The sequence below is a fragment of the Equus caballus genome, chromosome X, assembly GCF_041296265.1.
Source record: "Equus caballus isolate H_3958 breed thoroughbred chromosome X, TB-T2T, whole genome shotgun sequence".
Lineage (NCBI taxonomy): Eukaryota > Metazoa > Chordata > Mammalia > Perissodactyla > Equidae > Equus > Equus caballus.
The window spans coordinates 9,933,717-9,959,619 of record NC_091715.1 but is presented as its reverse complement, the minus strand read 5'-3'; the positions used below and the strand labels follow the sequence as shown (position 1 = coordinate 9,959,619).

The following is a 25,903-nucleotide window of genomic DNA, read 5'->3' as shown; positions in this document are numbered from 1 at the left end:
GAACCCTGGCAGCCTTTCTTAAGGGCAGTTGAACTTGATTTGCTGCTCTTTGCTCAACTGCATTATAGGACTGGGGACACTTTCTTTTTTTTTTTTTTTTAAAGATTTTTTTTTTTCCCTTTTTCTCCCCAAAGCCACCAGGTACACAGTTGTATATTCTTAGTTGTGGATCCTTCTAGCTGTGGCATGTGGGATGCTGCCTCAACGTGGCTCGATGTGCGGTGCCATGTCCACGCCCAGGATCTGAACCGACGAAATCCCAGGCCGCGTGCAGCAGAGCACGCGAACTTAACCACTCAGCCACGGGGCCAGCCCCTGGGGACACTTTCTTAATTATTGCAGGTTTCTTCATGCCAAGGTTTCTTAGCCTCAGTACTGATGACATTTGGGGCCAGGTCATTCTTTGCTGTGGGGGTGGCCCTGTGCATTGTAGTTTAGCAGCATCCCTGGTCTCTGCCCACTAGATGCCAGTAGTCACCCCTCCAAATGTCTTCAGACATTATCAGATGTCCCCTGGGGTAAGGTTTCCAGATATAGCAAATACAAATACAGGACGCCCAGTTAAACATGAACTGCGGATAAATGACTAATACTTTTTTAGTATACATATGTCTCATACAATATTTGGAACATACAAACACTATAAAATTGCTTACTTTTTACCTGAAATTTAACTCTAACTGGGGATCTGTATTTTATCTGGCAACTCTTCCTGGGGGACAAAATTGTCCAGGGTGAGAACTTCCATTCTTGATATTATAAACAATCTCTTTAATATCTTCAGATAAACAGCCTATGACAAGAGTCATAAATGGCCTTTTAAAATATGTCAATGACAATAAAAAATATGCCTGTTGTTCAACCCAACAATTCCATTTTTAGATATTTATCCCATGAAAATACTCAGGGTTCCGAGGACATACATAGAATGATGTCTGATTTAGCATTGTTTGTAATGGCGAAAAAGTGGGGACAAGTTAAATGATAGTGGTTAAATAAAGTATTTTTTACATAAATGATAAAAACATTTGTACTGGGGACTAGGATACAGCCATAAAAAGTATGAGACAGCTCTGTACATGCTGACATGCACAGACGCCCACGAGAAATACTGCTGTCTGTGCTATGATAGAAAGGGACGGTGGGGATCGAGGACAAACCATTACCTCTGCTTACAGTAGTGGTTACAGTGGAGATGGACACGCTCACTTTTTAATTTATAATCCTTTACATTGTTGGATTTTTTTAGTTAAAAATTATGCATTACTTTGGTAGCTTAAAAACACCATAAAAAGTATTTGTTTAGAGGAAAACAGCCCTTTCATCTGGCATCTTAAAAAAACAGAATGCCTTTGACATTTTTCTAGAAGAGATTGAAAAATCTAGCTCTGAAACCACTTTCGTTTGAAGAAGCGAGCTAAAATCTATGAAATCCTGGGCACTGCACTGTGCCACAAACCCCACTGTAACGATTGAATAGCTCCTGAGAGCTCCGGCGTCGCTTGTATTACGAGCCTGCTCTGTGGTACTGACCTTGACTGCAGCTTTTCCCGGTGTAGCCTGGAAAGCACCTACATTTGTTTGGTCCCACACACTCACCGAATTTGCATCCAGGTTCACACATAGCTGCGGAAAGAAAAGATGTTTTGAAGATAAAAGAATAGGAGTAGTTAACACAGTGAAATGCATACCTGTCAAACTCAGCGCCATCTCTATGGCAGAGAAGTCCTTGGGGACATGCAGAGGACCACCTACTTCCTCTCTAGTCTGTTTTCACCTTTAAGACAGCAGAAAGTGTTTTGCTTGTGAACTAGATTACCCTCCACCATCCCTCCACCCCAACCAGTGCCAGTTTACTGTAACTCTGCTTAGCACGGCCATGCCTCCAGTGGCATTCAAAGAAAAATAAGGTCTTCCAGACCACATTCAGCCAGTTTTGCACAGACACAAAAGCTTTAATGAAAGAAGTAGAATGTGTAAGCCGGAAGAGACTCCAAGGTCCCTCTCCTTCTTTCTGTTGCTTGCCTCTTTTTTCTCTTCCATATTTTCTCTCCTATTTTTCTTTTGAATGATGAAAACCTTTTTAATGCCGAGCGTTATCAGTCAAAATGAACAACCCACAGATTGGAGGCAGGGAGGCACTACCTCCAGCCTTAAGGATGGGGACTAAAAGCAAGATGATGATGATGATGATGATGATGATGATGATGATGATGATGGCAGCACAACAAAGGTAAGATTTATTTTGCTGTTGTATTCACTTCTGTATCCAGACACCTGACACAAATTAGACACTCAATAAATATTTGTTTGATGAAGGAAGGGGCAGGAAAAACAACAAGGATAGGACGTTCAACGGATTGAGTTGGGGGCAAGAAAAAATAGTCAAAGATGATGGAAAGTTTGAGTCCAGCTCATAGGGAGGAGGTAGGGGGAAAAAGCAGTAGATAGGAAAAAAGGAAAATGGGAAAACCCAAAGAGAAGAAAGGGAGAGAGAAAAAAAATAATGAATGAGAGAGAAAGGAGGTCTGTAGGCAATCAAGGGCCCTCAGCATGTTCGGGAGCTAGCAGGAGCTCAGGAAATGGCCCCAGTATGAAAGGATGACTCAGCAATTACCCAGGAATGCTGCCTACTTCTCTCCCCATTGACTCCCTGGCTCATAGTAGGTCTACCTCTAAGCAAGCCTGTTCCGAAAGGCCTCAGCATCTTCCACTTCAACCTCAACCCTATTTTTTGTTAATGTCACCATTCATTTCCCAGTTACCTGGACCCAAATTTCAGACATGTCTATTTTTTTCTTATCCCTAATCAGTTACAACATCCTGCTTCTACCATCAATTCACTCACTGAACAAATATTTATCTAGCTAATGGGAACCACTTTGCCCACAGATATCCGGGAGATTACACGAACCCCTCTCTCTCCTCGCTTTCCCCATCACAGCCTGTGACCAGTGCTTGACTGATGTAGGGGTTCAACAGCCTAGCCCCTGGTTTCTGGGCAGGACAAACTCTGTGGTGCAATTAACACCCCAGAGCTCCTTGCGGGATCAGGTTGAAGCTAGACTTCTCTCGAAACCACATCTTTGCCTAGCTTCTTGCTCTGCTCCCTCACTTCCTCACAGATTCCTCCTGAGAGCACCCCTGAATAGAATCTTTATTTACACAAGAATCCCCTTTACAGCTCTGTTCCTAGGAAATCTGATGTCAGACACGACATTAACCGATATTCCAAAAGGAAAGCTCTGATCATGCCACGCCTTGCACAGAAGTCACCAAATAATCTTTACTACCTCTTGAATACAGTACAGTTATCGTAGCCATGATTTGGCCTCCATCTTCTTCTGCAGCCTTAGCTTACTCTGTTTTCCCTAGACATAGGCAACGCTGTGGTCAAACTAGATTGCCGTTCTCTAGACCTACCCTGCCCCTTCTGCTCCTTCCTATCTATTGTTACCCCCCCACCCCCCACAATGGTTAATATCCTCTCCATCCTTCAGGGACTACCTTGCACGGGCCCTCCTGCCAGACCTCCTCACAGATTTCTCCAGCCACATGTGAACTTCCGTTCAACTTTGAGAAATCCACAGCACTTTGGCGGGCTTTTCCCTTGAAATTGATCAGTTTCCATCTTATTAAATAATTAGACATATATTTGGCTTCTATCCTCGACTTCTATTTACCACCTGATTCTAAGTGCCTTCAGAACAGGGACTTAAACATTCATCTTTGTTTCTCCTGCGGTGTTTAATAGTGTCGTGAGCATGTTAGACACTCAAATAGTTTTGAACAGTAAATAAAGTAATAGGTGGAGAACTTTTAAGAAGGAAACATTTTATGGCTCTGAATAAATTATAAGTGAGGAGGTTGGGGAAACACTTCCCAGCAAAAGTCTTCCACTTCTGGAGACAAAAGACACAGAATTTGATTTCCAGCATTTATTTTCTTATGAATATGTACTTGGAGATGCTTTAAGTTCAGATGTTAGAAAAATAAATCGTTTACTTTTTAAGTCTGAAGACCTCTGATTGTTCCCTGGAAAGTTATTTTCAATGCAGTCCAGATAGGAAAGCCCAGGACAAATGCCAAATAGAACATAAGAGAAATGGTGAATAATACCCTTGCTGCTATAAGGTCAAAGCTCCAGAAAGATGTTTTCAATTTACAGTCACTTTGGATCTGTGATTTGAACAGGCAATCCACAGCACAGGGAACTACAGTTTATGTCCAAAACGGTCTGAGGTTTAAGTGTGCTTTAGATAAAGTAAAGCTCTTTCATTCAATTCTGCCTGAAACGCTTCCATCTGCAGCTTTTCACTGGGCATTTGTTCATGTACAACTCCATCCCATCTCGCTAAGTGACATACATTGGAGGGTTAATGATATCGAGGTGAGCAGACCCTTCCTAGGGAGCAGATTTAGGCAGGGCAGAGGCTAAGATCTAGAAAGTGCCGGCATCGAGGCAGGGCCTCTCAAAGAATGAAAGGTGGATAGACGGATGGAGGTGAAGGCCTGGGAGGCCTGGGACCTGAGAGGCCGGGGTCTGACTCTGCTTGTTCAGGCAGGTTGACATGCGTTCTTGTCTCATTACCATGCAGCCCACACTCTGATTTAGAAATCAGAGACCTGGCAAGCAGGGACTAACCACCCTGTTATTTTGTGCTTCAAAGAGCATGTGACTTTACTGTCAACAAGGACCATGCAAACTGGATATAATACGATACAGATTTTAGATATAAAAATCAATGCAATGGTATTAACCTGAACATTTGACTGGGGCGGTGGGGGTGCGGACAATCTCTTCAGCTTGCCAAACGTGCATAGTGAGCATGTTGCTTGAACCCTCTTGCACTTGCTCTTTAAACATCTTGCTTTAAATGCTTTCATGCCTATGGTATTATATCATCCACCAAAGCATTGAGAATGTGACTGGCTGTGTGTCCCGTGGCCAAACCGCTCTGATCTAGTTACAGAACAGCCTTCCAGAAAGCCAAAGCTCACCCTCATTTATTCACCAGAGACGTGCAAGTTTTATGGCAGCAGGTGCTGAGATTCGTGCAACTGTAAGAGAGATTCCAAATCACGTGTGCCACGTGGTTTTTGCCCCTTTCCACCTGACTGACTTCAAATAAAAATGTGTCATGTTGTGTCTAGAAAAAGAATACAGTAACATTTAATTTCCCCATCACCTGGTGCTTTAACAGACAGAAGTCTGCAATGAGAGTTATTGGTCCTTTCTGAAGCCAGGGTAATTTATGAGGTATTTTCAGTGTGTGCCAAGTACTATGCACACCCTTTAATGCTCACACTCCTTTCCCTCTGAAGCAGGGATTACTCTCTCCATGTTGCAGAGGAGGAAAAGGAGCCTCAAGGAGCTTACCTATCCTGCCCAAGGTCACCCACATCATTCTGGTGCTCAAGACAATGCCCTTGATCATGACACTATAAATCCAATCAGTGTGAGGACCCACCCTTCTAATTGACAAAGTCCCAGTGGATGTTCTAACTTTCTTTATCTAGGTGGGCAATGAGGATCTTCAAATATTTTTTCTAGTATCTTCACACTCTTATCTCGTCATAAGGAAACTGCGACGGTGGAAGGTTTTGCATAATATTGAGCATGTAGGAGCAATATCAATGTCTTCCAATGTTTTGTGGATTTTGGATAGTATCAATTTCGGCCCTCACCCACGGTCTGTCCAGACATTTTTGAACCAGCTAGAGAGGAGGAGGTTGGGGCAGGGACAGACCAGCAAAAAGAAGGTAGCATTGTTATTCCTAAAAATAGCTAACATTTTTGTGCTTTACAGTTTACAAGCCAACATGATCCACACCAGCGCCTAAAGTGTATGGGACATGCAGTTGTGTGCTTATCCCGTTTAACAGATAAGGTGTTCGGGTTCAGGCATATGTCACCTACAAGGGACACAGGGACAGTAAGACCAGATTTCTGCCCTGAAAGAATGCACCCCGGGTCAGACAGGCAGCTAGGAGGAACGTGGATTTGACTCCTCTATGCTGCAAGTGTTGGTTATTATAGAAAGTCATATAAAAAACAAAACACCGGGACCGGCCCGGCGGCGCAGGAGTTAAGTTCGCATGTTCCCCTTTTGTGGCCCAGGGTTCACAGGTTTGGATCCCAGGTGCGGACATGGCACGGCTTGGCAAGCCATGCTGTGGTAGGCATCCCACACATAAAGTAGAGGAGGATTGGCAGGGGATGTTAGCTCCGGGCTAATCTTCCTCAAAAAGAAACACAAAATACCACAGAACTCTATGCAAATCTCCGTCCTCCCCAGCCCTCTTGAAATGATCAGAGGCCTCTCTCGGAGTTCCTAACACACGGTCTGAGAAACAATGTCTAAGGCAAATTATGGTCCCTTAGTTTGAAATTTGTACAAAAGAATCAGAAAAATACTTAAAATCTTTGCCCATATGCCTGTATCCCTTGAAACCATCTGAAAACTAACACAAGGGACTTTCAAAATGTGAGTAACAAAACTACAAAGGAAATGGCTTACTTTCTTGTTTGTATCTAAAGTCTACTGCTTGGGTGATTCATATTAAAAAGTGTATTTCACTAGAAATCAGTTGGAAAAAATTATAATTAGAACGAAGTATTTATTGGCTTATTTTTGCCCAACTCAATTTCTCCAGATTAAAACAAAAACAATAACAAACAACCCAGGAGCTGGCCCTGTGGCTGAGTGGTTAAGTTCGTGCACTCTGCTTTGGCGGCCCAGGGTTTCACAGGTTCAGATCCTGGGCGTGGACGTGGCACTGCTTATCAGGTCATGCTGAGGCGGCGTCCCACATGCCACAACTAGAAGGACCCACAACTAAAAATATACAACTATGTACCTAGGGACTTTGGGGAGAAAAAGGAAAAATAAAATATTAAAAAAAAAAAAGTAACAACCCAGTCATACTCACCAAGATAGCAACAGAAATAATTGACAAGACAGGTCTCCTAAAACAAATCATGTCGAGGGTGATGGTGTCAGCCACATTTTGGATGGGAAGGGATCTCACAGGAACCCAGAGCTCGGATGCTGATAGCCATCCATGTCCCTCCTCTGGGCAACCCCCTGGCAATTTGCTGACAGCTTATGGTGTTACAGATAAAGACATAAGGACTACCACTCGAGCACAGGGTGGTCTGAGCTTTTACAAAATTACCTTCACAGACTCCCTTGCTGCTCCTTCTCCAGCCGTAGCAGCAGGCCAGTTTACTTCCATAGCGACAGACCCCAGGCTGGAACGCGGGTGCCGACAACCCGTGATCCCTTGGACTGCAGATAAAGAGCCACATGTTAGTACTGAGAAAACACAAAGGGCAACAGAGACTCTTTGCTGCCACTAAATGAACAGGAGAGATGACAATTACCTGGTTAATTTCAATGACCCTGCTGTGAGCGCTAAATTAGATTTTGAAAACCTGAATTTTGGGTGGCCAGCCTTTGGTACCATCCCATGCCAGCCCTCCCCAATAATTACTGTCATCCATTTCCTTCTTCCTCAGGGCTGAAAGAATTGGGTTACATAATCTATAAAACTAGGGTACATGAAAATGGCCAAAAGTTTATGTTTCCGAACCTCATAGAGCATCAATTTTCAAATCTGCTCTGTATAGAAACAGTGGCTATCCAGGTCTGTGTCTGTTTCAGTGCTGAGTGTGGTAATGTGACTCCCTGGCCTTATGGCTTTGTCCCAGACAAGAGTGCTGTGTTTATACTGCAGTGGCCACCTGGGAACCACCGAACAAACTGGAATCTCCACACACGATAGACGGTTAAGAGCTGGAAGGGTTCTAGAGAGCCTTCAGCGAAGCCCTCTCGTGTTACAGATGAGGAAACGCCAGCCCAGTAGAGTGGGGTCATCCCCAGCAGAGGCAGGTGTCAGGGATTCCAGCCCAGGGCACGTTCTTATTCCTCACCGCCTCCTGGAAACACAATTTGCCAAATTCTTTAACTATAGAGCAGGGATCGGCCAATGTTTTCCACAAAGATGTCCATCAGAGGGTAAATATTTTAGGCTTTGCAGTCCATTCTGTCTCTGCCCAAGGGAAAAGCAGCCATAGGCAATAGTAAACAGATGGGTGTGGCTGGGTTCGATAAAACTTATTTATAGACATTGAAATTTGAACTTAATATACTTTTCACCTGTCATGTAACAATATTCTTTTGATTTAGCTTTAACTACTTAAAAACGTTAAACTATTCTTAGCTCACGTAAAAACCGAGGGCCACCCAGCCGTGGCTTGCTCTGGAGGCCTGAAAGTGTGAGCCCTGCCACCAAGTGCCCCTAAGTATGCGGAGCCATGGATGAAGCTTACAGCATATCGACCTACTTCCTGGCCTAGTATGGGACAGGGGTGCTACCAGATTCTGGAAGAAAAGACTTGAGCTGTACATTTTGCGGCGGGCTGGGGTTGTTTCCTTATGCATATTAAAGACACTGTAAAATGTTTCCTGGGCTCTTTAACGGACAAGGAATGCACATTTCACCATGCGCTTTCTCTGGCAGGACTGACTTTTACGCTCGTTAATAATATCTTAGTCAAGGTCAGGAAGTTAACTAATCTTGTAGTTTTCCCTCGTGGTCTGCCTCTCCCACCAACTTGGTTATTCAGTTAAGAGCCACAAAGATCCGGTCTGGGACATTTCATTAACTGAGAACACCAAATGCAAGGACGATTTTATTATTTACTTTTCCGTGAGGGGGACTTTTTTTTTTCATGCTCTAATGAAATTAATTTGGAGGATTTATTAAGTCATTCACCCAATCATGCAGAATGGGGTTTTTCAACCTTTACATGAGTGATACTTTGGGCCAGATAAATCTTTGTTCTTAGGGGCTGTCCTGTGCATTGCAGGACATTTAGCAGCATCCCTGGTCTCTGCCTAGAGATGTCGGTAGAACTCACCACTCCAACTGTGTCAGCCAAAAATGTCTCTAGACATCGCCAAATGTACCCTGGGGAGCAAAATTGTCCCCTGTTAAGGACCACTGTATTAAAGTGAAACATTTATTGAGCACTTGCGGTATTCCACGCACTTTTTTTTCTTTCCCTGCTTTTTTCTCCCCAAATCCCCCCAGCATACAGTTGTGTATTTTTAGTTGTAGGTCCTTCTAGTTGTGGCACATGGGATGCCGCCTTAATGTGGCCTGATGAGTGGTACCATGTCCGCACCCAGGATTCGAACCAGCGAAACCCTGGGCCGCGGGAAGTGGAGCGCATGAACTTAACCACTCGGCCATGGGGCCGGCCCCCCAAGCACTGTCTTAGTCACAATGTGTGATGAAAAAGACCTGATCTTTGCTCTCTAAGTTCAGTCTGTTGAAAACAGATACATTACAGTATAGGACGGCATGGTAAGTATCGTTACAATGTCTTCACGGAGAAATAAGACAGCCATCTGTCATAATCTAATCTGTTCCTAACGATTCTGCAAAGGATACCATAATCTTGACCCAGACTGCATGTAACAAACAATTCTCAAACAAGAAACCATGGCCTACTGAACATAAAGTGTGTTGAGTAAATGCTGGTCCAAATACAGTGATATACTTGAGAATCTTTTTTTAGCATTTAAAAAATTGAGATATAATTCACATAACATTATTTTGAAGTGTATACTTCAATGGTTTTTAGTATATTCCCTGTGTTATACAACCATCACCACTATCTAATTCCAGAACACTTCCATCACTCCAAAAAGAAACCCCATATCTAATAGCAGTTACTCCCAACTCTCCCCTCCCTCCATCCCCTGGCAACCACAAATCTACTTTTCGTCTCTGGCTTTGCCTGTTCTGGACATTTCGCATAAAGGTAATCACATGCTATGTGATCCTTTTGTATCTGGCCTCTTTCACTTAGCATGTTTTCAAGGTTCATCCATGCTGTGGCACATAACAGTACTTCATTCCTTTCTATTGCTGAAGAATATATCCATTGTATGGATAGACCACATTTTGTTATCCATTGGTGGACATTTAGGTTCTTTCCACTTTTTGGCTGTTATGAATAATGCTGCTATGAACAATTGTGTACAAGTTTTTGTATGGACACATGTTTTCATTTCTCTTGGGTATACACCTAGGAGTGGAATAGCTGGGTCATATGGTAACTCTACGTTTAACTTTTTGAGGAAATGCCAGACTGTTTTCCAAGATGGCTGCATCATTTTACATTCCCAGGAGCAATGTATGAGGGTTCCAGTTTCTCCACATTCTCATCAGCACTTGTTATTGTCCATTTTTTAATTACAGCCAGTCTAGTGGGTGAGAAGTGGTATCTCATTGTGGTTCTGATTTGCATTTCCTTGATAGCTAATGATGCTGAATATCCTTCACGTGTTATTGGCCATTTGTGTATCTTCTTTGGGGAAAGGTCTATTCAGGTCCTTTGCCCATTTTTTAAATGTGTTATCTGTCTTGTTGTCTTAAGATTTGAACATAAACATTGAAATTTATTGGTAAAAACAGCTATCCCCATACCTTGGTGAATAAGGTAACATTGCCTCACCCTACAAAAAACTCTCCCACCTAGATCCTCGGCGGGTCAGTTTCTTGACCACGCGTGCCTGTAATAAACCTTGAGTGTCCACATCTGTTTTCTCTTCCTTTAACAACATGGAGCTGATGTTTGGGAGGCAGCGTGGAGGGAGGAACTAACTTTGCCTGGGAAAGAGAGAAGGGTGTCACAGGAGAGGTGACATTTGAGTTGGCTTTAAAAAGAAAACATGATAAACAGGAAAGCTTCATGGGGGAAAATTCTTCCCATGGTATTTTAATTCCATATTTTTATAAGGAATGTGGAATTCATTTAATTAGATTCCAATCTATCCACAAAACCAGAGATGACCTGCTAACTTCTTGATTACAAGTTTGCAAGCAATATGCTCCCCAGCTCCAATAGGAGGGGTCTTACCTATTTCCTGATGCCAAAAAAGCCAGCTTAATTCTCAATAGGGCAGTAATATGTACTGAGTCTTGTGCTAGGTAGTGGGGATAAAGAAATGAATACGGCAGACGGGGCCCCTGATAATGAACTTTTATACAAGAGGGTGAGGGTAATAGAGGCACTAAATGTATTCAGTCAGCTATAGAAGCTTAAAGCAAATAAACATAATCTGGTCAAAAGGATCCAAGATGTTCCCTCTGAGGGTACAACCTTTAAGTGAGACTGAAGATGAACAGGGGTCAACCACATGGAGTGAGGAAAAGAATATTACAGGCTGAGGTAACAGAATGAGTGCAGGCTCAGAGGTAAGAGACACCACACCTGTGCTTGAGGAACCAATAGAAGACCAGAGGATTGGAGCAAAGGGAAGAAGAACATGGCTGGTGGGAAATGAGCCTTAAGAGTCGGGCAGGGGCTACAACATGCAGCGTCTTGTGAGTCAAGTTAGGGCTACAGGGTCTTATAGTCTAATGGCAATGGGACAACACTGAAGTGTTCTAAATAGGGAGGTTATTTGATAAGATTTTCTTTTAGAAAAATATAATCACGGCAGCAGACTGGAAAATGGACAGAATAGAAGCAGGGATACCGGTTGGCTTTGAAGAAAGAGTCTGGTTACTTGGACTGGAACAGTAGCAGTGGAGGTGGGGAGAAATGGAATCAAGGTGGAACCAAAAGACTTGGTAATAGATTAGTCATTCATTCAGCAAGTATTTATTGGGCACATACAATGTATCAGGTACTGGGTCAGTATCCAGAGGTTCAGCAGCAACCAAGAGGGACGTAAGATCTCTGTCCTCACGGAGATCATATTCTGATCAATCGGATGTGGAGTGTGGGAGGGATGCATTATCAGGCAGACAGCAGTGTTGTATTTCTGGAATGGGGAATATGGGTGGAGGAACATGTTAGGGAATAGGGTAAATGATGAGTCCTCTTTGGGATGTGCTGATTTTGAGGGCTTACTAGACAGACAAGCAAGGGAAGGTGTTGAGTAGAAGCTGGATATTTGGGCCATAAATCCAGGAAGCAGGACTGGATTTGGAAGTTATCTGCAGGTAGTTGGTTTACTGGATCTATGGGAATGGATGTAGTGTCAGAAGACAAGGACACTTAGGGTAGAGCTCCAAGGAAACCAGCATGTGAGAGGTGGGCCACGGAGAAGGAAGACCCAGAAAGAGACTCAGACAATGCTCAGAAAGGTATAAGGGCATCAGGTTAGTATGGTGTCAGGAAAGCCAACTGAGGAGAATGTTACTAGAAAGAGAGCAGGATCAGCTCTGCTGTTGAGAGGGTACATAATATGGTGGTTAGGACTATGGTGTCCTTCCTGAGTTTGAATCCTGGCTCTACTATATATTAACCTGTGACTTTCAGCAAGTTACTCCACCTTTCTATGCCTCAGCTATCTCACGTCTAAAATGCAGATAACAAAAGTATTTACCTTAAGGGTTTCTGTGATAATGAAATGATTTAATATATGTTAAGGGGTTGAAACAGTGACTAACACAGTAAATGCTCCCTGATTGATTTCTCTTACTAGTACTAGTAGGATTAATATTATTATTAGATGTGTTGAATAAGGTATAAAGTTTAAAACTGCCATTGACTCAATCACTTAAATATATCTGAGTTTGAACTAGGTTTCTGCTTTAGTCTGAGTCCTCAAAGAAGCAGAAGCCAGGATGGAATTAAATGTGCAAGGATCGTATTAGGAGAAACACCTGTGAGAGAAAATGGTAACGGAGCTGAGGAAGGCTGGGAGAGCCATCGGACCACCACGGAAGTCTGACCCTGGGTGAAGGAGAGAGGGAAAGAAGGTTGGGTGGAAGCACCCAAGGCTGCTGGGCAGTTTAAGGAAGGTTTAGCAAAGCTGAGGGGGAGTCCTGAAGCCAAAGTTGACCTTCAGAGGAGAGTTGTGTTTCCCATAAAAGGTCCTGCCTTAGTATCCCTCAGCCTGGAAGGAGGCATGGCAGGGGCAGCCTGTGGGAGGCGTGGCCTTGCTCAAATGTTGGGATGGATTTCCAAGAGTAGAGTACTTGGGGCCCTCGGTCAATTATGCCCCCAGCAGTTGGAGATCTGCAAAGCACATTCTCATTGCTGCCACAGTTTTCACATGACTTTACTTTTTAATGTATGTAGGAATCAATTTCACTGTAAGCAGAGACTATTGTAGAATTTCACCTTAAGGAAAGTGACCTTGATACTGGTCAACACAAGGTTGACATAAGGGAAGCCATATTGTAGAAAAGAAACTATATTGTAACTTTGAATGACCTCTGATTAACTAACCCAGACATGCTCTGTAGATTTCATGGACCCTCCCAGCTACTATAAATTGATAACTTATGGAGGCCTCACTGGGATTAGGTCTATTTTTCAGGGACTGTTAAAATTTGGGTAGTCTATACTTCTTAACCTTCTGGCCAGACACTTGATTATAAAATGTGCTTTTAGAAGTTCGAAAACTGTTGAGCAAGATACAAAATTCTAATAATGCAAAAATGTCAACATGAAGCCAAGAACAAGTGAATATTTCCAAATGAATGTTAAACAGTTTCATTCCTCTAACCCAGATCTAGGCCCCAATTCAGCAGGAAGTAGCTAGACTGGTCATCTCCCTGAATCCCTCAAGAATGAGGAATGACCAAAGAATAGGAAGGATTGAAACCAGCAAAGAGTTAGCCATCGATGATTAAGTAGTTCAGAACTAAAGGTTTTTTTTCCTGTTTGCAATTACTGATTATAGCTTTTAGCTATTTAACTCACCCATTGTTAACTGTGCTGTTTAGGCAATATGCTACCTGACTCCCACTAGGTTCCTATAGATAACATCTCCCTGGAGCCTAGGTCACCATAGTAATGGGTGTTTGGGCTGTTTTTCAGGAATTAGAACCCCTTTGTCCACTCCCAGCCACCAACTCATCAACTGGGCCCACGCAGATGTCCAATAAGCAACATTTTGACCTCAGGAAGCTAAAAACTCCACCCTCAGATCATGCTAATGCCACCATTTTGTGAACATGGGTCCTATGAAGAGGCATGGAGCCTGACTACGCTTGCACAGATCATCAGTTACCTCATCTCTCTCACCTCCAATCACCTCTCTCCACATTTCAGACCACCTTGCCACCTATTCCATAAATATCCCTGAGTCCCTATTTTCAGGGAAGCAGATTTGAGACTCATGCTCTCACTTCCTGGCATGGCTGCCTTGTGAGTAAACTCTCTCTCTGCTGCAATCTCATTGTCTTGGTGTTTGGCTTTCCAGGCGACGGGCAAAAACGAACCTGGCATGGTAAGAACCTTAGATATCATCCAGTTCTAAGGTACCATTTTACACATAAAGAAACTAGGACCAAGAAAGACTGGGTGACTTTTCCTTGCTATTAGAAGTCAGAGGGGAACACAATTCACCAAACTATTGAAGGGGAGAAGAATTTGCCACCCCAAAATGTGCCTCTTTGGCATAGGATTATTTTGGGCTGATAATTTTTAAGAAAACAGCAGACACAGAAGAAGCTCTGAAAACTGAGTAGAAGTTCCCCTTTTGTAAGAGACATTTACATGTATAAGGGAAATCTCCATTTATAAGGATGTCTCTGTCTCTGTACCAGGAAGAGGAGGATGAAGAAATCTCTAGAATCTCTTGAAGGCAGGACTTAAATCTGCATAACAACCTTACCCTTGTTTACTGTGCTTTGTCTGGTCACCTCCCATAATGCCCCCCAACTGACATCTTTCTTTAGTCTTCAGCTAAAGACGGTATTTAAGCTGGTAGCTTGGGCCATTTTGGGGAATGAGTTTCCCTGGGTCTCTCCCATATATAAAGGAGGGATACATGTTAATAAACTTCTGTTTGTTTTTCTCCTGTTAATTGGTCTTTTATTACAGGGAGGTCTCAGCCAAGAACCTAGAGAGGTAGAGAGAAAATGATTCTTCCTCCTCTACGTTATTCATGCATTCATCCATCCATTTGTTCCCTCAAAATTTATTAGGAAACTACACATGTCAGGCACTGTACTAGGCATTGAAACTCTAGAAGTATATGAGGACAACCCTTGGCCACAAAGAACTTCTAGTCTATGGATGAAGATGGGCAAGTAAACAGATAATTAGACTCCAACATGATGGAACCTACCAAAGGAGGAAGTTCTCAAGAGCTAGGGGAAGATATAGGAGTCATGAGGTTGAGGTGGGTGGATGAGGGGTTTTCTGGAGGAAATAGGGCCTGAAATAAATTCTGGTGACTGGAAGAACTTTCCTGGGTGAAGTGGGAAGAGTCTGTTGGGTGGAAAAAGTGTTCCAGGCAGAGAAAATAGCCTTGCCAAGGATGGGGCTACTAAGAATATGTGGAGTTGGTGACCTACAAACTGAAGAGTAGAAAGTGGTATAGCTACCCCTGGTGGTCTAAGGGTTAAGATTTGGCACTCGCACCACTGTGGCCCAAGTGGACAGGTTTCAGTGGAGATTTCAGACTAGACAGACAAGGAAGAAGGACCTGGCCACCCACTTCCTAAAACACTGGCCATGAAAACCCTGTGAATAGCAGCGGAGCATTGTCTGATAGAGTGCTGCCAGAAGGTGAGAGGATGGCGCAGCAAGATCAGCCAGGGTTCCGCTCTGCTGTCCACAGGATCACTAGGAGTCAGAATCGACCTGACGGCACTAACAACAACAAAGAAAGTAGCGTGTGTTTGGAGCAGGGGAGTGAGAAGGGAAGCAGAAAGAACAGTGGCATGGAGAAGCAGGGAGATAAGCAGGGGCCAGAAAGAAAAGGCCTGTGTCCATGTCAAACATTTTGTCCATCCTAAAAGTTCTGGAGAATTATAGAAGGATTTCAAGCAATTGGAAATATCAAGGATTTTGCAAAACACAAAACAGCCTCCATAGAAGTAGAGTGAACTTAATAAGCTCCAACAAGATTACTGAAATTGTTAGATGTGAAATCACATAAAAACAAATTGAAATTTGTTGAAATATGATATTTCTCAAAAAAAGCCTAATTAGAAACTTTGGTGAAAGAGCCCAGAGTCCCTTGTACAGGTGGCCAAACCCATTTCATATGTATTGGTCAAAGTCAATTAGTTTTGATTGTAAAGAATACTGCCTGGGGTTAACTAACAGGAGAAAGTTACCAGAAGATGAAATTCATATACTGTTTGCACATTACCACAACTCTCCAGAGAAATCCTCTTTCTCGAGCTTTATTGCTTTCACATGCTTGCCTTTAGGTGAAAAGGTGAACCTGAGAAATCTGAGGTATATTAATTTCTCCCAAGTCATCATTTTTGATGTTGTACAAAGTATCACTTGTAAAACTTGCCAAAATGTTAATGACTAACACGTGGGCTATCAAAAACTTGATAACAAAGTAAGATTTCTCATCCACTTTAAAGAAATCCTTCCCAGTCACGAATGCATCTTAGTATTATAGCTCTGTTGGAAGAGGTCAGAAATATGTCATTAAATCTAGCCTTACACTCATTTGTTTAAAAATGGAAACAGTTAAGAATCAACTCATGACTGAGAACTATAAAATGGATTCTGCCGTTCAGGCAACTCCACAAATCAGAAAACACCAGTTCAGCCTCCAGCTGCTCTGTGGATGCAGCGACATGTTCTGTGCATATTTCCTAAAGGAAACCAAGCAGCTTGAAACAACATTGTAGGAAAAACCATCAGAGAACCATGCGAGTCCATAAATGAGCAACATGCCTTTTAATAAATGGGTGTGCTGTCCATGTAGTCACCCAGTTTTGAGAGATACCTTCAAAGGGACAGCCACAAATGGGATTTCACTGGTTTAATCATCAAATTCTACATCTGGTCACGAAAATGAAAACATAGGTTTAAAGGGGAGAAATCACTAGTGGATAGAATTGCTAATAATTACTTGCTGATTTGTAGATGCTGGAGGAAAGTCATTTATTACATCAAGAATCCAGCTCTGCAGTTTATGCTTGCCAGTTTTTCTTAATGCACATGTGCAGCTATTTAAAATTATGGATAAAAAATTATTAAAATATTTCTGTTTAACTTGAAGCAATATTACTGAGGGGAAGAAAGGAATCCAGCACAGGCAAGAATGATAGTGATAATAATAGCAAGGCACACTATCTTATCAAATCTTTAAAAACTGCTGAAAAAGCCTTAACTTTTAGTTTCTAAGTAGTTCTCACATGACATTGCAAGTTAAAGTTAGCAAATGATTCTGATTATTTTCCCAGCATCCTCTCCTTCCACTTGTCCTTTGCTCTAATTTCATGCCCACTTACTAGCTTTCTCATCACTAATTCAATAATTCTTTTACTTTAATATCTGGTTGTGAGTATTTGGGATAAGGAACACAAACTATTAGGTTAAACTAATTTTACTAGTTTCAGAAACTAGTATGAAACTGTCCTTTTTATAAGTTAAAAATGGCCAAATATCTAGGGCCAGCCCTGGTGGCCCAGTGGTTAAGTTTGGCATGCTCTGCTTTGGTAGCCCGGGTTCGGCTCCTGGGCACAGACCTACACCACTCATCTGTCAGTGGCCATGCTGTCACAGTGCCTCATACAAAAAGAAAGATTGACAACAGATGTTAGCTCAGGGTGAATCTTCCTCAGCAAAAAAAAAAAAAAGGCCAAATATCTATAATTTCATATGTTGCAAATGAATGATCATGGCAGAGAAGGTTAAGTGCTCATCAAATCCCTTTCTGCGTCTCCTGGGCACAAACCTACACTATACTTCCCAGCCAGCCTGCCAGTTAGGTGGAGCCACATGACTGGTTTTGGCCAATGGAATGTGGGTAGACCACCTCTGGGCCTGGCTCACAACCCTCCCACGGGATCCTTGATGCACTCCTTTTCTATCAGCCCACTGAATAAGAAGGAGTCTGAGGACCTGGAGGAAGATGGCTCCCCAAGATGGATGGACCCTGGACCCATGTGAAAGTATGTAGCAGAGTCTCTCAAACATGCCTTGGACTTTGAGGCAGGCAAAGAAAAAACTTTCTTGTGTTCTGCTACTGAGATTGTGATGGTTTGATGCAGAAGTTAGCCTATGCTGATCACACAGTAGTATTTTGAGAACCATTTCTTTTCCTAAAGTCTAGCACACATGACTTTTTCCTTATATGTGAATCCATTCATTAAAAAAATCTTACAAAGCTATCAATATGAATTGCATTTAGTTCCATATTTAGTGAAGCATGTTTTTAAACATATAAAATTGGACCAGTGCATTCTAAGATATCAAGGATGCATGGTTAAAGCACACCATCAAACCAGTGGAATTTAGTATGTGTTGAATATAACCAGCTTTTATGCATTTGGCTGGATTGACCCAGCCCCAAGGGACCTGATAAACCTAGGGTAATCAATAACAAGAAACTTATGAACCTAGCAAGAGAATTCCTGATCTTGGACTGAAATGATCCCACCAACATCCTCTGCCACCATGGGAGGTCTGGCTGGGCGGGCCTGCTGCTGGCTCGCACATGCACACGCACACGTTCTCTTTCTCTCTCAGATCTCTCTTCCTAAACAATGCTTGGCATATAGTAGGCCCAGGGAAACTGGTCCTGAGGCAGGGAAGTGTCAATGTAGGTGAGCAAGTCTTTGTGGAGAGGAGGCCCTGAGCTGTGGGAGTCTGAGCAAAATGCTGAATTGCCCAGAGTGCCTTTAATACATTATTATAGCTCGCCGTCTACATTGATCAAATTAATCAGAAAATGGCCGTCTCCACAGCTGAAGTTAATTTAAAAACATTCCAGGGATTGTGTAAGTAGTGTAGTATTTCTTCATGGGCTTCCTTATTTTTCTGCAAAAATATACTGTGCCAGAATTTTTAGTATGCTTGTTTATGGTGAGGTTCCAGGAAACTTCACAATATTCTCCAACACAAATTGAGAAGTTAAAAGTTCTTTTGCTGATGTTTAAATATTGCCAAACAAATGAAATAAAATTTTTTCTAAATAGGGATAACAAAGTCCATGAGGGTTTTTTGGTTTTGATTTTCGTTTTGTTTTCATCATAGCTCCCAGTATGGCAAGTCCTTTGTACCTAACCAGTTAAGATTAATTCTGGGTTCCCATCCATCTTCAAGATACAGAGTCCAAGTCCAACAGGCCCAGACATACCCCAAAGCATCTCACCTTCCTGCAAGTGTAGGTGTTTAACAGCCCAGTCAAAAACACCCAGGCTATCAAGCTCTCTAGTACCAGTGTGTGTTAATGCATCTTCAAATTTCCCATGCCAGGAGTGGTAAGGCAAAATTTGAAACTTTCCACTGGTTAGGAAAAACTTGGAATTTTCCACTGCTTCCTCTATTTCTCTCAGTTATCTTCCAAGCTCAAGAGTTAGGTGGAAATTGGGGATGGGGAGTGTCTTAGTTTGGGCTCGCCCAGAAGCTGACCATGAGACAAGGATTTGCGTGCAAGTGGTTTATTTATGAGGTGAAGGGAACGTCGACAGGGGAGTGGGGAAGTGAGACGAGGAAGGGAAGGCAGTTAGAAAAGCAAGTGTTATCAAGATAGCTTCACTCATTCATTCGTTCATAGTGAGCATGAGGGAGAATGATGTAAATTGGTTCAGAAACAGCCAAAGGCTAGATCGAGCAGGGCCTTTTATGCCATTTTAAATAGAATGGATTTTATTCTTAATCCAATGGAAAAAAGTCACTGAAAGGTTTTAAGGAGAGGACTGACATGATGTGATTTAAATTTTAAGAGGAACACTTTGCGATGTGGACTGGAAGGGGCAAAAGAAGCAAGGAGAGGCTATTATGGGGGATCAGGCGAGAGATGATCTTGCTGTGGCTGGGTGGTGGCAGGGAGGAAGGCGAGAGGGAGATGGGCTTGAGACAGGGTCTGTAATAGGATTTAGTGCCAGACTGACCACAAGTCAGGGAGGAAGAGTGAGTTGCCAGGAATGATGCCCAGGCTCCTGGCTTGAACCAGTTTGGATACTGTTTGTTCTAGAGTAGGGAGAATGGGTGAGGTGGGTGGGGTGAAGTGAGTTCTAGGGAACTGATCAAGAGTTCAGTTTGGATGTCCTAAGTTCAGTGAGACATCCCAATGGATAGGTCAAGAATGCAGCAGAGAGAGCCTGGGACTTGAGATGCACATTTGAAGTCATCTATACATAGATGGCATTGAAGGTGCTAGGACTGGAAAGATGACCTGGAGAGAGGATATATAAGAAAGAAAATAGGGTGAGACTGATCTCTGTGGAAATGGAGGCTAGTAGAAAAGGCTGAGAAGGAGTAACAGTGTGGGAGAAGGAAAACCAGAATGTGTGGTGTGTTGGTTTTAAAATATGTCCACAGATTCTTTGATATTCTTACTTTCAAAAGGTGAGGCTTAGTCCCCATCCCCTTATGTGGGGCTGTACTTAGTGACTGGCTTCTGATGAAGAGAATACAGTGGGAGCCATGGAGGGTAACTTCTGAGATTAGGACATACAAGGCATGCAACTTCATCCTTGTTCTCTCTCTCTTGGATTTCGTGCTATGTGGGAAGTCAGCTGAAATGCAGTGAGGACACTCAAACAGCCCTATGGAGAGGTCCACACGGCGAGGAGCTGAGGCCTCTTGCTAACAGCCAGTGAGCAGCCAACGTCTCCTGCCCATAGCCATGTGAGTGTGCCATCTTGGAAGCGGATCCTCTAGCCGGAGGTCAGAGTTCAGATGACTATAGCATTCTGTGCAACTGGGTGATAATTCTGAGCATGACTAGGTCACAACTGGGTTATCTTTAAAGAACGCAGAGCCTGCAATACCCTGCTTTGCTCTCTATTGCTCTCAGAACAAAGTCCAAACTCCTTGGTTTGACATACAAGGCTTCCTGCAGCCTGGCCCTGCCTATTATATCCCAGGCACTGGGCTAGGGACAAGAGTTATAACCCTCCCCTGGCGCCCCCTTTGCCCCAAAATGAAGACATTTTGCTTGCCCTATAAAGTTGTCTAGTAGGGGGCAGATAGATATGTATCTTGGCATTTGGGAGAATGTTTGGGCATGTCAGTTGTTCAATTAATGTCGTTAAATTGAATTGAATTAATTTTAATTACTGTTAGAATATTGGTGTTTTTTTTTTTTTTTCCCATAAACAAGACCTTTAGATTTAATACAGGTTAGTTATTGAAACCAATACACTGGGACCCAGCAAGTTAGCTGACGAAACTGGAAGTACTACTGATTCCTCTGGACAAAATACTTGATGGAAAGTGATCTAATTATCTTTGGGAGACACCATGGCTTTTAAATCTGCCTCTTGTTCACCGTGAGACTTGGAGCAAATCACTTATTCTTTTGAAACTCAGTTTATTTATCTGTAAACTTTGACATTTGATCTGCAATTTATGCATAGCCAATATTGCAAGTGGTACCCCAATATCTATTCTCCCCTTCTTTCTTAGAAATAAGACCACTATTTCATAGCCACTAAGAATAAAGATTACATTTCCAGGCCTTCACTTCAGTAGGACATGGCCATGTAATGGAGTTATGGCAGTTGGGATGTAAGGAGAAGTGCCATGTGCAACTTCTAGGACATGGCTGTAAAGGAAGAAGGGATGTTCTTCTTCACATTTATTGTCTCGTATGGCTGGAATTTAGACACGTTTGCTAGAGCTCAAGAAGCCATCTTTGGCCACGAGGGGAGAGCCTTCTGGTGGAGACGTTAGATGGCAGAGCCTGGGTCCCTGACTCCAGAGAGCCCATACTGGTCCAACTACCTACTCCTATGTGAGAGAGAAACATATCTATGTGTTTAAGCCAAGATTATTTGGGTTTTCTATCACTTGCAGCCAATATTGAAGGATCAAAAGGCAACGCTGCTATGCTCACTAGTTGCTACAAGCCAGTTACCCCATTCTGACATTTCCTGCTTAAAACCCCCAAAGTCAAATTGCTTGTGAGGCCCAGTTTTCAGTCTGCTTTCAACTGAAAATCAAGATCAGGTGAACTTTTGTTCTTTGGTTCCATGAGGTTTCTACCTTTTCTGAGCTTATCTCATGTACTAGATTGCTAGGACTGCCATAACAAAGTACCACAGGCTGGGGGGCGTCAACAACAGATAGTTATTTTCTCGTGATTCTGGAGGCTGGAAGTCTGAGATCAAGGCAGGATTGTCTTCTTCTGAGGCCTCTCTCTTTAGCCTACTGATGGCCATCTTCTCCCTTTGTATTCACATGGTCTTTCTGGTCTTTTCTCTGTGGCTGTGTGTGTGTCCTAATCTCCACTTCTTATGAGTGAGGACGTCAGTCGTACTGGATGAGGGCCACCCTAATGAACTCATTTTAACTTAATTACTTCTCGGAGACCCTATTCTCCAAATACAGTCACATTCTGAGGTACTAGAGATTAAGACTTCAAATATGAATTTTGAGGGGACACAATTCAGCCCATAATGCCTTAGGACACCTACATGTCCTGCCCTTACTGTTCCCAGAGGAGTTTGTCCTGAAACTTGTCACCAGGAGCACAAGTTCCTCAGTAGTATTTCTTCGTCTCACCAGGTCAGTAACAAATGGTGGTGCATTGTGGTGAATGGCCAGCCTCATTTCTTGATGCCAGAGAGCTTTCTCTGTTGGCAGGAGCTGGCTTTGCCTGTGTGCATGAGCTGAAAGTGCAGAAACCCCTCTCCCCAGAAGCCCTCAACCAATGACTGATGGGAGTATAAATACCCCAGCTCCCTTGCCTTCAGTGGGGGATAACTCTGAGCTCGTGTCCTACTGTCTCCTAGAATTCCCTAGCAGGATTAAATCACAGCGGTAACTTATTTTTATAAACTTGTTTCCCTTCTCTGTCCCACTTCCCAGCTTCCCTATTAGAACTTCCTGGGGTCATCTCCCAAATAAACCATGCACACTGGAATCCTGGTGTCAGAGTCTGCTTCTGAGAGAATGTACATTTAGAGAGGAAGGTAGTGGTATTGGGAGGGTGGAGCCTCAGGAATTCCCCACTTCTTCTACATATGTCCCTTGACGGTGCTGGGCAAGAGTCAAGTTAAACAGGATCACCGCTGATAATGTGTGAGAAGGCACTTTGTAAAAATGTGCGCTTTGATGTATTCAATTTTGGGGGGAGAATTGATTTGGAATATCGGAATGTCATTGCTCTTAGAGCAGAAGACCTAACCAAATGCAGTTCTTTGGAAATCATTTGATTTCTTCAAGTTCCTCCATCCCATTGTCTGTCAAATAGACACAATACCTATTTCTCATTGTTGATGAGAGAATTGAGTGAAATCACAATGAAAAGTGTTGACACTTAGTAGGGTATCAACAGTATTTGTTGAATGCCAATCTGCTTTCTGAAGACTAGATAATAGACTGATTCTTATTTTAATGTCTACTTAACTTTGGTTTATGCACATAAAATTACATATAAATAGAACTTTAATTCCTTCCAGGTCAATGAAACTATTGAAATAAGGTTGTTCAGAAATGATTTCTATATTGTAATTGGACATTTCATGATCACTATTTCCTAGAAACATTCAGCTCTTTAGTTTTGGGTATATTTCCAAAAATCTGATTTTAAGAATAAAGAAATGAATGATATGCCAACCATTCACAAATCACTAAAATCATGTTTAAAAATAAGATCCCATAAATCCAAGAACAAGAGACTCATAGCTCAGGCTTCCTGTGGAAGGTTGAACAATGGCCCCACAAAGATGTCCATGTCCTGACCCCTGGAACCTGTGAATCTGACCTTCTATGGCAAAAGGGACTGTGCAGATGTGATCAAATTAAGGATCTTGAGATGGGAAGATCATCCTGGATTACCTGGGTGGGCCTGGTGTAACAACAAGGGTTCTTCTTAGAAGGAGGGGGACGACTAAGAGTCAAAGAGCAGGTCAGGTGACAAAGCAAGAAGAGATTAAAGTGATGTGGCCACAAACCAAGGATTGTTGGAAGCCTCTAGAAGCTTCTTCCAAGAGACAAGAAACAGATTTGTCCCCAGAACCTCCAGAAGGAATGAGCCCTGCCCACACCTTGATTTTAGCACCAGACGACTCACTTTGGACTTCTGACCTCCAGAACTGTAAGAGAATAAATCTATTACTTTAAACCACTAAGTTTGTGGTAAATTGTTACAATGGCACTTCCTTAACAGGGCTCTGAGAAGAACCAATTCTCGAAGTAGGGTGTGGTTGGCAGAACGCAGGCCTCTTTCCATGAGTGTGGACCCTCAGCACGAACCCAGTTATTCCTTCATCTCTCACATTATTTTTACTTGAATTCAATAGATAAAAAATTTATAAAAGAAATATAAGTAGGGAGTTGCTCCAAATTTGAATCTCAAGCATAGCAAAGTTAATAACATATTTATCTTAGGTGCCCAAGTCAAAAAGATGCCAGAGTTAGAACCTGGAACACTGGAGATGGAGTTCAGATCAATAAATGTTTTAGACTGGCACTGTCCAATAGAAATATAATAGCTGGCGGCTGGCCCTGTGGCCGAGTGGTTAAGTTCGCACGCTCTGCTGCAGGCGGCCCAGTGTTTCGTCAGTTCGAATCCTGGGCGCGGACATGGCACTGCTCATCAAACCACGCTGAGGCAGCGTCCCACGTGTCACAACTAGAAGGACCCACAACTAAGAATATACAACTATGTATTGGGGGGCTTTGGGGAGAAAAAGGGGAAAAAAAAAAAGAAATATAATAGCCACATGTGGCATTTAAAATTTCCTAGTAGCTGGGGCTGGCCCAGTGGCGCAGCAGTTAAGTGCGCACCTTCTGCTTCGGCGGCCTGGGGTTAGCCAGTTTGGACCCCGGGTGCGGACATGGCACTGCTTGGCGCACCATGCTGTGGTAGGCGTCCCACATATAAAGTAGAGGAAGATGGGTACAGATGTTAGCTCAGGGCCAGTCTTCCTCAGCAAAAAGAGGAGGATTGGCAGCAGTTAGCTCAGGGCTAATCTTCCTCAAAAAAAAAAAAAATTCCTAGTAGCCACATTTTTAAAAATATGAGGGGCCAGCCCCATGGCCGAGTGGTTAAGTTCACGTGCTCTGCTTCAGTGACCCAGGGTTTCCCCAGTTCGAATCCTGGGCGTGGACATGGCACTGCCCATCAAGCCATGCTGAGGCGGCATCCCACATGCCACAACTGGAAGGACCCACAACTAAAAATGCACACCTATGTACCGGGGGGCTTTGGGGAGAAAAAGGAAAAATAAAATCTTTATAATAAAAAAAATATATGAAACAGGCCAGCCCTGGTGGCCTAGTGGTTAAGTTCAGCATGCTCCCCTTTGGTGGCCCAGGTTCAGTTCCCGGGTGTGGACATACAGCACTCTGTTAGTGGCCATGCTGTGGTGGCATCCCACATACTAAATAGAGGAAGGTTGGCACAGATGTGAGCTCAGGGCGAATCTTCCTCAGCAAAAAAGAAATAGGTGAAATTAATTTTAGTAATATATTTTATCTAATATCCACAACATCATCATTTCAACATGTAATCAATGTAAAATGATTAGCGCAATCTTTTATGTTCTTTTTTCCATACAAAGTCTTCCAAATCCAATGTCTATTTTACACTTACAGCCCATCTCAACTTGGACTGGCCACGTTTCAGGTCCTCCATAGCCAAGTGGGGCTAGTGACTACCATATTTACTGTATTGGACAAAGCAGGTCTAGAGCATCTAAATGGTCCCAATGCCCAAAGGGCATAAACACATCTAGGGTTCAAGGCAAATTCTGCTGCTTTAGATCAGGGAAACACACGCTGCTAATGATTTACTCATTTGATGAATGTTAATTGTCTATTATGCACTAAGCACCATTTAAGAGGCATATAATTTTCCGAGTCACTAAATTTATGGTGTAGTGTTTCAAATAAAAAAACCTGGTGCTTCTATTAGAAATCTCTATATAGCAGTCACCAATTTTCCTCTAAGTTGTAAAACCTCAGGAAATAACCAGTAGACACACACGT

At 42.8% G+C, this 25,903-nt stretch overlaps 1 protein-coding gene across 9 annotated transcripts in view; it reads right to left on the bottom strand.

The window, feature by feature from the left end:
* Positions 1–25,903, bottom strand: part of EGFL6 (EGF like domain multiple 6) — a 94,421-nt gene that overhangs the window by 32,823 nt on the left and 35,695 nt on the right. For 7 of the 9 annotated variants that reach the window (XM_070256917.1, XM_023633337.2, XM_070256922.1 and 4 more), the window contains exons 2-3: positions 7,180–7,292; positions 1,534–1,626 (exon numbers count right to left, since the gene is read on the bottom strand). In XM_070256917.1, the coding sequence (XP_070113018.1) occupies positions 1,534–1,626; positions 7,180–7,292 (206 nt within the window). The remainder of the gene's footprint in view (positions 1–1,533; positions 1,627–7,179; positions 7,293–25,903) is intronic. The other 2 variants (XM_070256921.1, XM_070256918.1) reach the window with 1 other exon arrangement.